This window comes from Lygodium microphyllum, chromosome 6 (assembly GCF_053477565.2).
Source record: "Lygodium microphyllum isolate KBCC chromosome 6, Lygodium_microphyllum_v1.1.10, whole genome shotgun sequence".
Taxonomy (NCBI): domain Eukaryota; kingdom Viridiplantae; phylum Streptophyta; class Polypodiopsida; order Schizaeales; family Lygodiaceae; genus Lygodium; species Lygodium microphyllum.
Genome location: NC_141140.1, coordinates 82,695,969 through 82,710,655, shown reverse-complemented (window position 1 = coordinate 82,710,655; position 14,687 = coordinate 82,695,969). Strand labels below are relative to the sequence as shown.

General features: G+C 39.7%; 1 protein-coding gene across 1 annotated transcript; it reads left to right on the top strand.

Moving 5' to 3' along the window:
* Positions 1–12,034: 12,034 nt before the first annotated feature.
* LOC148034738 (putative pentatricopeptide repeat-containing protein At3g23330) lies at positions 12,035–13,591 on the top strand. Its single transcript, XM_087680708.1, has 5 exons — positions 12,035–12,288; positions 12,380–12,627; positions 12,683–12,830; positions 13,002–13,061; positions 13,393–13,591. The coding sequence occupies exons 1-5, from the start codon at positions 12,035–12,037 to the stop codon at positions 13,589–13,591; spliced, it is 909 nt and encodes a 302-aa protein (XP_087536834.1).
* The last annotated feature ends 1,096 nt before the right edge of the window (positions 13,592–14,687 follow it).

Sequence of the window (14,687 nt, the reverse complement as noted above, 5' to 3'; positions counted from 1 at the left end):
ATGGGTGGACTTTGTTGTCAAGGCCTTTCCTTCCACTTGATTTGTGAGATCTTCTCTAGTAAGTACTAGATATCTCATGTTCCAAATTCCTGTAGGCATGGTTACTAAATCAATAACCCATCTATAGTGAATGGATAAAGGATAGGTAGGCCGAAGCCCATCTCTATGCTTTACCATAGGATACATTTGACAAACATGACAAGACTCAACAAAAAGCTCAATATCTTTATACATGTTTTTCCACCAAAATTTCTCTTTTATTTTGGAAAAAGTGCCCCATATGCCTCTATGACTAGCCAATAGGCTTTCATGGAATTCTTGCATTGGCCAATTTTTAGCCAATCATCTGCATAATATTCTTCTTTAAAGTGTGAACAAACCATAACAAGACATTGAATATGCTGTTTACTAGCTGTCCATTGTCCTTCTTTGGTTGTTTCATCCTTCCTTGCTGATGTAACATTTGTTTTAGCAGCTGAACCTGTTGTACTTGCTATAATTTTTATTGTACCTGCATTTTTGACTGCTGAATCAATATTAGATTCAGCTATACTTGCTGTTTTCAGATTTGTACCTGCATTAACAGCATCATTTATAAACTCTGATTCTTCTTCATCCATCATTTCTTCTTTATCCATATATCTAGCACGTGAAAGCATGTCAGCAACTGGATTATCTCTACCTGCTATATGTTTCAAATCAGGATTTAAGGATTTAATATAGGCTATCCATCTTAGCATGGCTATGTCCGGAGTGGAACAGTTGGCGATCATGCCCAAGAGTGGAAGGCAATCTGTCTCAACTATAACGTGTGCGCCCATGAAGTACTCCGTGTCACATTTTAATGCAGTTACTACTCCCCAAAGTTCTCTTTTAATTTGAGCATACCTTCTTTGTCGTTCATTAAGAACCTTTGCTCCAAAGCGGATTACATATCTGTTGCCTTCAAGGTCGTCTTGACCAACTACCCATCCTATTCCAATAAGACTTGTGTCCACTGTGAGTATAATGGGCTGTCCATTAGAGTAGTTAGCCCTCTTTAAAGTGGGGGCTAAAACAACATTTTCTTGAGTTTCCGAATAGCCTGAGTGTGTTCTTTTTCCCATAGAAACCTTTGGCCCTTTCTTAGAAACTGATAAAGACTTTCAGCAACATGGGCAAAATGTGGTATCCAAATAAGGTAGAAGACACATGCACCAAGAAATCTTCTCACCTCTGAAACATTTGTACATTCTTCTTGCATTTTGCCGATAGCATCTATTTTGGATGGAGAAGGCTTTCGGCCATATGGACCACACATATGTCGGACCACAAGGACTTCTTCGACTCCAAAAACAGATTTAGCTCCTGAAAGAGTAAGATGGACTTCTTCTAATTTAGACAAGATTTGAGCACAATCATTAATATGATCAGAGACAGACTTTCGACATCCAAGTTCATTGAGTTCTTCATTTTTCTCATGAACTTCACATCCTTTGATTGGAACATTATCAAAAAAAGGAAGAGTCAATTGAGGAATATAATCCCTCAATACTTTATGCATAGCATTCATCATGTGAGCTACTGAATTCGTAGCCCCTTGAGGTAGAGTACATATGCGGACTAGGCCAAGAGGTGTCTTCATTGTGGTTATGTCACGGCTTTCCAAAGCAAGCTGAAATTGGTCATACCCTGAATATAAGTCTCCCACGGAATAGATTGCCCTACCTGCAAAAGCTTCAGCAAACTCATCCACAATTGGTCCTGATCCAACATTTCTAATAGTGACTTTATTGACGAGTTGTAAATCTTGAATGAATCGTAAAGATCCATTCTTCTTAGGTACGGTAAACTATCGGTTGGAATATGGAGGTGAAGATGGCTCCAATATTCGCATTTTTATCTTTTCATTTAAAAGTTCCAATAACTTAGGCAAATGAGCCCTTGGAACCGGAATTAGTTTAAGATTCCAAGGAACATGTGGGACCGTAAAAATTACCATTGGTGCCACAATGCTTGGATCCACACAGCCAATTTCATGTGGCTGAAATGAAAAGGCTTTACTATGGTTCTTTAACATCTGCATGAAGATTTGCTTTTTAGTCGGTAAGAGGAAAGAGTCTTCACCAATTTTCAGCTTTTGTAGACTTTTTGCTGTAAATTGGTGACCAATATCTTTAGGATCACGAAGGCTTGGTTGTTTGGATACAGGAGGAACAAGATGATCTCTCAATCGATCCCTATTCTAGTGGTGATTAACACAGACAGTTAGGAATTGAACAGCTTTATCATTATTCTTGCTTCTTATCCGAGCATATGATGAACCATCATCAAGAGCCTATGTCTCTAAACGAGACTCGAAAATAAATGGTTGTCCAAGAATGATTGGATAACTGCAGGAATCTTGAACAAAGAAATGAAATTCATCTTTTACATTACCAATAGTAACTTGTACATAAGGACATGTTGCATAAAGATCACTAGAAGAGTTATTGGCGCCCTTCATGCGCCATCCTAGGTCCACATCAATGGGCCATCCACCATTCTCATAGAGAATTCTTGACATAACATTAATTTTCGAACCATGGTCTATAAGGGCAATGTATGGAGTTTCTTTTTTCACCGAGTTTAACAACAGTTTCAGTAGTCGCCCTTGCCCAATGGGTATGGGAATAGTGACTACTAGGAATAAAGTGAGCTTCACTTTCTTCTTGCATGTTGTGAAGAAGAGTCTCTTTCTTACTCATGGGCTGCACTTTAGATTGAGAAGTCCCCACCATTATGGCTTCTTTAGCTTCTGCTTCATAAATGTTTTCATCTTTGGCTTCTATGGCTGCAATCAATTCTTTGATTGCCTCCAATCGAATCCCTTGAGTTTTCAGCTTCTCTTCATCCTGCAAATACATATGAAGGTACTTGCAAAAAATCATATACAGATTCTTCAGTTTCCTCACCAACATATTGTCTTTTTCGTTTAATTACATCAATTATTACATCATGAAATCCTCGTTTTGCAATACCGAGAATTTCACCTAATGTAAATTCAATTCTACTTCCAAGAATCCTTTCTTCTAGGATCCGTTTAAGATCCGTTGCAGTCTCTATGTCAGACTGCGACTTGTAACTGGGATGTTTGCTTTTTCTTTTTCCTTTTGTCTTCTTTGCTTGAGGGGCATCTCCCATGTCAAATTCTGGTGGCGGTGGATTTTCAGCAGCCTTCTGTTGGTCTGGTTTACTTCTTGTTATGCGTTTAGTCGGTCCTGAAGAAGAAGGACTGGCAACATCTTCTTCTCTTTTCTTCTATCATGGCTTCTTGATTATTAATTTTAGCTAATCGAGCAAAAGCTGAAAATGAATCTACAGACTCGGACCAGCCGGTTCTCCCTCGAATACATTGACTGGCAGTGGTTAAATCATCTTTAGTTGCCTTGCCTTGCTCCATGCGTTCCAAGGCCTGCGTACACACTTTAGATTTTGCATTAGTTTTACATGCTTTAACAATTTTATTAATTGGCTTAATTTGCAGCCCATAAGTTGCAACATCAACAGCTGCATAGGCCGTTTTTGTTGCCAAATCCTCCAATCTTTTCTTCATGCCACCGTTGCCGAAGTTTGGCTCAAGAGGAAGCCCAGTTTCGATTGCATGAATTTTACCATCCTTCCAAAAGACTAATTTTTGTGCTTCAACTTCACGGAATGCACCGCACTCCCTCTTGTCATGCTGAAGGCTATCACACCAAATGCATCGTCTTTTGAAGCCTTCTCGTGCTAGCCTTTGGGTAGTTGACCGACCCCTTTCTTCTACTTTTACATCAAGCCTTTCTACTTTAGAATTAATTTCCGTTAAATTAAGATGGAGATCCCGCATGCTTTTAATTAGCTCATCCATGACATCCTTCTTTGGAGAAGGAACATCAGTTTTTCTTGGTTGCTCGGCCATAGAGAAAGGAGGTCAAGAAACTGGAACAGGCTCCTTCATAGATTTAGTTGTTGCAGGGGTTGATCCCCATCTTAGGCGCAATCGCTCTCTTCGAGCAATCATATTAACTGCTTCAGTGACATCACTCCAAGCAGTCTTCAATCCCGACTCAGAGTCAGGGTCTTCAAGTCGGTCAGTTAATTTCTCCTGAAGAGAAGAATTTGCAGCCTTTAAAAATAATTCAATCTTTTTACTTTCCATACCTTGTTGGTCATCAGGATCTAGTTGGGCAAATTTGCTTTCAAATTCTCGATGAAGAGCAGTAGTGGTTAGACCCTTATTGGGACTTTCGACCCATTCGGTGAAGACTTTCTTTGTCATAAGGCCAGAATCTTCAAGGAAAAATTCTTCTCAAAGAGCCTTCTTGAACATAGTCCATCCTGCATCTTTTTGGAAAAGACCATGAATTCAGTCCTGGAGACCATGCACAGCCAGACGGGCAAAATAACGGCTCCAGGCATGTTGAGGGACTCCAAAGAAGACCATCTTGTCAGTATAAAGGCAGATAAAAGAGGATACATTTTTCCCATTAAATTGCTTGAGCTCTTGTCCAACTGCTTCTAAGGCTTTAATGGCAGCAGCATCAATCCGCTCTTCTTCTTGTCTCCGTTGTTGTTGCAATTGCAACTGCTGCTGAAATTGCAACTATTGTTGTTGGCTTTCTTGCATTAGACGAACCAACAATTGCAAGGCATCTCCTCCCGAACTCGATGATTCTCCCATTAGACTTCTTCTTCCGTAGCGGACCTTCACGTCGGCTTCACCACTGTCGTCGCGTTAAGGGTTGAAGGTCTACCACCGGGGCTTTAGTGCAGAAGAGGAGTTTAGGATTCAAGGTTCAGAAAGGGAAAATAGATTGGGGTTTAATAAGATCCGAGATTTAGAAATGATTTAGGTACGGAAGAAGAGTTCAAGCTTTTTCACTATGTACTTAGCATACATGAACAGAAGAAATAAGTCTATCTTGATTACATCAAATGCCTCTGGATACATACATCATATCATAAAGGATATTTTCAAATTCTCAATTCAATTATGAATATCAAATGCAAGATCTAATGGCATTTATTTCAAGTACATAGATGGATTTCAACCCTTTGGAACAAGTATTTTGTTGATAGATTCAAATGCATTTAAGATTTGGGCCAAAGATACATGAAATGAATTGAAGAAGCATAATTTTAGCTTCAGCCCTGTTTTAAAACAGAAAATTCCAGCCCATAATCAAGCTCAAAATGAGTGCATAAACTCAAGAAGAAGCACTTCCAATCATTAATGATCAAAGTCCTGATGAAAAGAGGACATTTCCTTCCATTACAACCACATAAATCTCATGTTTGCTCATATAAATGGACCATAACACTGGGCTGCCCTATTTATGACTGGTTATTTCAGCCCATAACAGCCCATATACCTTCAAAATCCTCACCCTTTGCTTGCCCCAAAGTCACTCAAGTACTTGGATACAAGTCGGGCTTCATTGGACCAAGAATAAGGTAGACAAAATGAGAGAATTCGTGCATAAGAGCAGGCTGAATCCTTTTCTCTCAGATTTTCCTCTTTTATAGACTGTTTCAGCATGCATTTTCGTCAGACCAAATGGGCAGAGAAGTGGAGCTCTCACCATGTTTACATCTTCAGTGTTTGGGCCTATTGATCTTCAGTTTGCATGCTCCAAATCATGCACCATAGCTCCAGTTCTCTCCAGTTTGCTTCAGATTGTGCAGCCCGCATTTTGCGCCGAAAACTGTGGGCTGCTCCCTGCTCAGCCCTTGGTCACTTTTTGACCTACCCAGGTCACTTGCTGGTCACTTAAGTCTATTACTTCAGGTCCCATGTGAACCTAGTGCACTTTTGGCAACTTTTGGCATTTTTCTTGGGTTCTGACCATATTTTTGCACCTGAATCAATGTGATTTATCCTGCAGACTGCCGTAGACTTATTTTTCATAAATATACATGGTATAACTGAAAATTATATGCTAAATACAAAAGAACTTGTGTAACTAAGTTGGTTATTGAATAACAATGTTTGAATTTTGTATGCAAATTTCTCATATAACTTCCAGTGAAGCTCTTCTGAGTTCATAAGAATCCCATGATTTATATTATGAACAGTAAACTCTTTGACAACGTGAGTTCAAAATAAGGGTATTTAATATCCCTAGAATCTACATATTTACAAATACAAAAGGGTAAAAATTAAGGCCTAAAAGTTAACCTACAAAAGGAGGATTTTTATTAATAAATTTTCAGAAGTTCTTATTGCAACTTGAGCATGTGGGTATCATGGTTTACTTGGAAAAAGGGAGTTTTTGCATACTGTTAAAGGTTCAATTCCCAAAGATGGCACCATATACTTTTAAAGCATGTGAGGGTTTTAGTTTATTAGCATTGCTTGTTAGGGTATATGCTTATACAATGGTGTGGTGACAAGCTAGTTCAAGCCCCAAAAAACTTACCCAGGGTTACTTAGAGTTAAGTGTCCCATTTTTTTGAATTAGGATTTGTGGATTTGGTAGTTGAAAATATGCTACTTTTTTATAGCACCTTCCCACGATCCCTTTCTGCAACTCACACCAGGCAATTATGGCGAACATCAGGCTCTTTATGTGAGTTTCATAACTTTTTCATATTTTCAAAAGTTACGAAACATCACTAATCGTTTCAAACTTTAACAACCAATAGCCAGTTAATGGAGCCATAGTAGTGTGTAACGACTACAAGAAAATTAGATATGACCTTCAACACCTCGTCAATTGATTGTGTGAGAAAGTGAAGTTGAAAATCATAACGTTCATTATCTTGCTCTAAGAAGGGGCCATCGAAAGGTGCTCTTAGAGCTCTTCCCACCCAATTTTAGTGGGGGTTTTGAGGCCCCACTATTACCACTATTCAAGTGTCTCACCACAGTGATAGTGGGGACCCTAAAAAATAGGGTCACTAAAAATATTTCCAATGATGGAAAAAGCAGGTGCAAACACAATGGAGCTATTCACACAGGGGTTTTTTTGGGGAGGGGGGTTTCTAACGGTTTTTAGATAAAACACCGAAAACCACTCCAGGCCACATAGGGGGGGTTTCAAAATCGGGGGTTCTCCCCAAAAACACTCCCACACCGGTGACCCTCCCAAAAACCCTTTCCAAGTTTAGACTTGACCACGTGTAAAGGGTCTCCAATCCCAAGAATAGGGTTTGACACTCTTGTTGTCTTCCTCCCTAGCACCCACCATCGACCACCATCTCCACTACTGAGCCCCTATGCTGGTGGGGCTTGGCACACTGCCTTCTTCATCCCTTGGTGCTCGTGTGGTTATGGGAAGTGAAGCAGGCATGGTTGATATTCCCCCTTGAGGATGTCAGTAAGAAGGGACGGCTTAATCTTGGAATGATGCTTCTAGTGGACTTTGAGAAGCATGTTCTTGTGGGTGATGATCAATAAAAAATGCAGTTTGTTGTTGCTCGTCCATACTCAAAGTAGATGCACAATCAAAAGATAATGTTGATGGAGATTGTGGACTCAGTTCCAGAAAGAGATTTGGTGGCACCTCATATAATTGGTTCTGTTAATGTATGTTTTCCCATCCCTAGTTTGTGTCTTCTGTTGTTTGAGCTTGCTACAATGAACGATATCTGAATGTGATAATTGTTTGCTAAAGTCTCCTGGATGCATTTTCTAGGTTGACACTTCCGATGAAAATACTATTGGCTATGAACACTATTGGTGGTAAATCAAACTCAAGTCAGCTCTACTATGCTGCAGTGGTCTACTCTAGTCTTTGATTGCATGTGACCTTGTGTTGATTCATGTCCTGGTTGCTAGCTGTTTATCTTAATCTTTCTGTAAATGCAAGTGAAGGTGGGCAGAATGCCTCTCGTTTGGAAGAGCTTCCAGATGGGTCTCCAAATCCCATAAGAAGTGGAATTAAACAAGTTGCAAGTGGTCATTTTGGTGTGACAAGCTACCATCTAACAAATGCAATTGAGCTACAAATCAAGATGGCACATATTAGGAAGTTTTGCATAACGTTATTGTTTCTTATACAAGACTTATTCTGTGTAGGTTTGTAACCTTGACATTCCACATTTTGATAGGGAGCAAAACAAGGTGAGGTTGGTGAGCTTCCCAGTCATAAAGTAGTAGGTGATATTGCAGTGACAAGAAATTCCACTCTTGTGTGGACTTATCAATCTGCCACCACCCCATGATATTTATTCCATTGAGGACCTTGCACAATTAATCTATGATTTGAAGGTAGGCTCTCAAGATAGATTTCTAAGTTTGATGTATCTCTATATTGTTGGTACTATAATTCCACATGGTATTATTTTATGTGTCTAATTTGATTGCTTTGAGAGCTGCTTACTAGTATATCTCCTATGTCATTTCGAAATTCAATTCCATGAGCTCGTATTAGTGTGAAGCTTGTGTTTGAAGCTAGAGTTCTGAAAGGACCTGCAGATCATGTGTTAATATCAGGACATGATGGTGGCATAGGTGCATCATGCTGGACTGGTATCAAGAATGCATGCTGAAATAGTTAGAAGAGGATTGGAAGGGGAGCTTACTATTGGTTCTGCACTTTTGAGGATTTGGAAGGGGAGCTTAATGTTTGTAGACATGTATGGGAAATGTGGCTTGATTAAAGAAGCTCGAGAAGTCTATCATGAACTACAAATTTGAGATGTTACATCATGGAATGCATTAATTGCAGGATAAGCTGAACATAAGCTTGGTGAGCGGGCAGGGATCTTTTTAACCAAACGTAGTTGGAGGGTATCTGTCCTCATTTTGTCACCTTCATTTGTAGCTTAAAAGCTTGTGCCACTATATGAGCCCTTGAAACACGTCAATAATTACATGCAAAAATAATCAAAAGGGGATATGAAAGAGAGCTTTATGTGGGCAATGCATTAGTAGATTTTTATGTCGAATACGACTTCCTTTTAGAAGCACATCATGTTTTTGACATGTTGCCACTTTGTGATGAAGTCTCATGGAATACACTCATGGCAGGCTATGTGGAACTTGGACATGCTGAAATTGTAGTTAAAAAGTGTCTGTAGGCATTTTCACTTTTGCATGTGCCTTGAAAGCTTGCAGTGCATCAAGAGATTTAGAAACAGGTCGAGGAATACATGCTGAGTTGATCATGAAGGGTTTGGAAAGTGAGCACTGTGTTTATTGCACATTGTTGGTTATGTATGGCAATTGCGGTTTGTTTGCAGAGGCACATCAAATGTTGATGAGTTGCAGTCACTTGGAATGCATTAATTGCAAGGTATGCATAACAAAAGAAAGGAATTGAAAATTTTCAATAAAATGCAAGATGAGGGGCATTCCCTCACTATAGTCACCTTTATTTGTGCCTTGAAAGCATGTGCCAATGTAGGAGCACTTAACAAGGGTAAAAAAATCTGTGATGAGATTGTTAGACTAGGGTGGCTAGGGAGAAATGTTGTGCTTTGGTGGATATGTATACCAAATGTGGTGCACTTGCAAAGTGCAATAGCTCTTGGATGTGCTTCTTGTTTGTGCAATGTAGTGTCTTGGAGGGCATTAATTGCAGGGTATGCACATCATGCACTACAAGATATAGGCCTTATACTAACGTTAAAAGCGACAAAAATGTAAATAAAAAAATTTGCCCCCGTCGTTGTAAAAATCATCGTTATTGGCGACGCTATAGAACAGTTGTTATTAGCATCGTTATCAGCATTGTTATTTGTGTTGATATCAACATCGCATGTTGATATCGACACTGATAACGACGCTTTGCGATGCAAATAACGACACCAATACCAATGGGTGCCGGTAAATTTACAACGCTAATAGCGACGGTAACAGGGAAAAAAAAAATTATGGTAGGGCACCAAGCTGCCCTACCACATATAGCACTATGTGCTTTATTTGGGCCATACAAAATAGTTTCTGCAATGTATATAATACTCGTGTAAATAAAGACAATGTATACTTAAATCATAACACTGATACATGAAATAAATACATGATCGCATAATAAAAGCGACTGGTACAATCATGGCAAGATATCACTACTATATAGAAAATGTCTACACAGATCAGGTGACCAAAAAAGAAGGGTGCGTGAACTCTAGGGATCCATGGCTGAGCTATACATCCTCGCCATCTAAAAGCTTGTCCCGCCGCAAAGGAGCATCGAACAGACTCTGCAAAAAAAGAAATAACTACACATCAGTCAACCATACAATAATGCATTCTAATTAAACATGGTAACTACGGACAAGAAAGATGAGTGACTTATAGGGCCGCTGTGTCTATACAATCGGTCGATCAATGCAATGAGATCATGCCTCTCTGCATATCAAGTCTCAAGGCCAGTCAGATCGCGACTTGTAATGGAGTGCTGCAAAGGAAATAAAATACTAACTTTTAGAAACACGATTGGACGCACCTCATCATCAGGCCCATGTTCAGCATATCCTGCAACCAATGCATTCCATGAAATAGAATTCCGCAGTGGCAGCCTTTCAAACATGTAATGTGCTTCTGCCAAGAAGCCACATTTAGCGTACATGTCACCAAGAGCATTACAGATAAGTTCCTCTTGCACCAAACCCCTCTTCACTATACTACATACACAAAACAAAAATGCAAACACCATAACTAAATATGTACAAAGTAACAAATGTCACACACACAACTTCTTGGTGGTTTCCACATCTCCGATGCGCAGTAGTACGACAGCGTCCTCCTGCTCCAAGTAGAGCTCAACGGAGAGATCTCTCGCAGTGGGTTCGGTCCACGTTCTCGGCGCGGTCAACAACCTCCTTGGTTAGGGTTAGGCAGCCAGTCGGGGGTAACTGAAACTGCCTCTCCCTTCAGGCCTTCAACCTGAAGTACATATATTCATTTAATTTGTAATTCATAAATTAAACAGTGCTCTAAAATCTCTAGCAAGCATAGACATTTCCATTAATCGACCTTGTTGTTTGGCAAACTGCTAAGGAATGATTATTTCCTTTCGAATGCATCAGCACTCGTTCCAAGGTGTCTTGCAACTTGGCAAGATCCTTTATATTCTGAGTTAGGGCATACCTTATTAACCCAACTTGGTCAACCCTAAAGTCCATTGGATACTTTAGTTTCCGATTTTTAACTTTCCTTATTTAGAAGGATATCAAAGAATACATCCTTTTTGCAAGATAACTTACGTAAGGATCCGCCATCCTTGTTGAGGGTATTTACCCTTGTGAATCAATCACAAGACTATATGACTTCGTACTTACCGCGTAAGTCCTGCGATGAAATAATCCGTTATAGTTTCTTTAATCTGACGTTTGTCAGACCTAGGGTCTCTTTTAAGAACCTCAGGGACAAACCCTAGTTCTTTTACATTTACGAATTTATTGACCCTACAATCAGGGAAGATAGTCAAGTGTTTAAGGTATAAACGTTTCTTGGCCTTTAAATCATTCCCAAGGCATATTTCGCAGCATAGGTATTTCTAAGTTTACATTAATTTGGTTATCTTTTAGAAGGTAATATTGAGATCACCTCGACACGATTTGTTATCCTTGTGACAATTGATTTTTTAGTCCTAAACTTTAATGCTTTGAGGTTAGGTAAATTCAATTAATCCTCCTTTTTCCTTGCAAACGAAACTCATGCCAAATAACAATCTTTTCCTTGCTAAGATATGCAGCTAGCAATGATAACTTCCTAGAGTTCAAGCAACGTATGAAACCTTTCATGAATTTCATCTACTATGATGATTCGTTGCAAAAAAAGAATAGGGGTTAATGGTGCAAGATGCAGTTTTTATACCTTCAAGATTTAACCGAAATATACTATTATAGTAAGTAGATAATCTTGCTCGTTGTCGTATTGCTGCGCATTCGAGGTGTGAAATCCACCTAAAAGTTGTGTGTGGGATTTGATACTTTGTACATATTTAGTTGTTGTGATTATACTTTTGTTCTGCGTAGGCAGTATAGTGAAGAGGGTTTGGAGCAAGAGGAATTTATCAATAATGCTCTGGTTGACATGTATGCAAAATCTGGTATGCTTGGAAAAGCCCAAGAAGTATTTGACAATATGTCAGATCAAGATGTCGTATCCTGGACGACACTTATGACAGGATATGCTGAACATGGCTGTGATAGAGAAGCATTGGAATTCCTTGATGAGATGACACTCAATAGCATCGGTCAGGATGCTATTACTTATGTGTGGGGCTTGAAAGCTTGTGGCAATGTGGAAGCCATAGAAAGAGGTCAAGAGATGCACTTGGAGGTTACAAAGAAGGGATTTGATAGAGATCTTATTGTTGGCAGCACTCTGATCGAAATGTATGGCAAGTGTAGCTCACTTAAGATACACAGGCTGTTTTCGATAGGTTGCCAAGTCGAGATGTTATTGCTGGAATGCTTTAATTGCTAGTTATGCTGAACATGGGCCTTTTTGGGAGGTTTTGAAATGCTTTCGTGCAATGCAGCTGGAGGAATTCTCTCCAGATAATTGCACATTCTCTTGCATCTTGAAAAGTTGCAGCCATCTAAGAGCAAAAGACCAGGGCAAAGAAATGCACGTAGAAGTTGCCAAGGTGGGACTTGAAAAAGATATCTTTGTTGGGAGTGCTTTGGTGGATATGTATGCAAATTTTGGTTTCCTATTAGAGGGACAAAAAGGTCTTTGATCTATTGGCAGTGCGTGATATTGCGCTATGGAATGCACTAATTACAGGATATGTGGAGCATGGACCAGTTCAGGAAGCACTAAAGTGTTACGACCGAATGCAAATAGATAGTGTTTTACCAAACACTGTCACGTTTGTCTCTATCTTGAAAGGATGTGGCAGGATCGGAGCTATCGACAAGGGGCCGCTTTTCTGGTAGAAGAAAGACTGCTTTTTGGAGCGCAATAAATCTGGGCTGAAGAAAAGAAAAAGCAGAAAAGGAGAATCATCGTCGGGTCTGGGGGCTTTTCTGTCGTTCTCTTCTAAGGTGTAGGATACGAATCCCCGGAGATCTTGGATTGTTTCCCTCTGCAATGCCTTTTGCAGGTTTTCTGTTCCGAAAATCTCAGTTTTTAGATTGTGGACAGAGCAATCTGAGATAAATAGGTGCTTATAGGCTGGACATGCATATTGAAGATCGGGATGGAGTCTACGTTAGAAGGTCAATTTTAGAATTGCTGCAACTAGTCTTCAGTTGGAATAATTATACAAAGGGTGTTGGGTGGATGGTTCAGCAGTTACAGAGGACTTGATAATGGGCTTTGATCAGGAGACAGTTGCGGTAGTTTTGGCTCATTTAGTATCACACAAAATGGAGACATAGGAAGAATTTGATGCAACTCGATGGTTAGATCGTTCACTTATTCGGATCTCTTCTAGATTTGGTATTCAACAATAGCCCTGATGAGACAGCTTACTTCCGGATGCTTCTGAACAGAGAGAGTGTAATAAATTCTGTAGTGATGATTCAGCCATCATTGATTACTTATGCCCTCAATGCTCCACCAGAGCCAGCCCTCCTTGATGTTGCAGCAATAGCAGCAGACAGGATACTTCTATTGGATGCATATTTCAGTGTAGTGGTCTTCCATGGAACAACGATAGCACAGTGGCACAATGCAGGCTATCATAAATAGCCTGAGTACCAGGCTCTTGCAGAACTTCTCCAAGCACCCTTGGATGATGCTCAAGCAATCATTACAGAGCGTTTTCCAGTTCCCAGACTTGTGGTTTGTGATCAATATGAGTCTTAGGATCGGTTTTTACTTGCAAAACTGAACCCTTCAGCAACTTATAACTCAGCTCTTTGCCCCTCCCTTCAAAGTCTATCTGTCTCCAGCTGGCTGCAAGTGATTGTATGATCATGGGAAAGATATGTTGACAGATACATGCATTAGAGAGATGTTTCTATGGATGCTTACTGCTGCTAGAAAGGGTTAATATTTATACAATGTCAAGTGAATACATACCATCTGCTGGTCGATACAAGGACAAAGGTTACATGTATGAGAGATGTAAAAGACAGATCTGAAGGTTACAATCAAGAAGAAATGCAAAGATTTTCTGGGTTTTAGAATGGTCCATGCAAGTCAATACATGGTAGCTCTAACAACTCTGCTTCAGACTCTGCTGTACTGTATGGATAGTATAATTGACATACTTTCTACTTGACTTTATGTCAGCTGCCATGTTGGTGATCTATACCCAGAGGCTATTCGGATTTCTTCCTCTTGAACCTTGTATTTGTTATTGGCAGAAATAAAATAGAGTCTTGACATCATTTTCTCATCTTGCTTATTCACCTGATTGATTTTCTATCCTGAAATTAGTCAAGGTCCTCTGTGGTCGCGACTTTGTTTTCGAAACCCTTCGACATCTTTGGTGAACCTGATGTGAAAGCGTCGCAGAAATTTCAGGATGGGAGATACTTTAGCATCAATTTCAGCCTCTTCTACAATTCCAGCTGCGTCCTCTACTTCAGCTCCTTCAATGACTGCTGCGTCAAGTACTTCAACAGATGATCTAAAGCAGATTTTACAGAATATGTCCATGTATATGCAGCTTCAAAATCAGCAGACACAATTGTATATGTAGCAACAACAGCAATTGCATCAACAACAGTTGTCTCAGCAAAGGCAACTATATTCAGAGCAGGAGAATGCAATCAACGTGACTAAGGCGATTGAAGCAGTTGAGAACGAGAAGAAGCTATTTGATGACCGTAATGTTTTA

What these genes read in the sequence shown, in the direction of transcription:
- LOC148034738 (XM_087680708.1), top strand. Translation starts at nt 12,035, where the DNA reads ATGTCAGATCAAGATGTCGTATCCTGGACGACACTTATGACAGGATAT. An exon ending in GGCAGCACTCTGATCGAAAT is followed by an intron (nt 12,289 to 12,379) that starts GTATGGCAAGTG and finishes TTTAATTGCTAG; the next exon opens with TTATGCTGAACATGGGCCTT. An exon ending in GAGCAATCTGAGATAAATAG is followed by an intron (nt 13,062 to 13,392) that starts GTGCTTATAGGC and finishes GCTTCTGAACAG; the next exon opens with AGAGAGTGTAATAAATTCTG.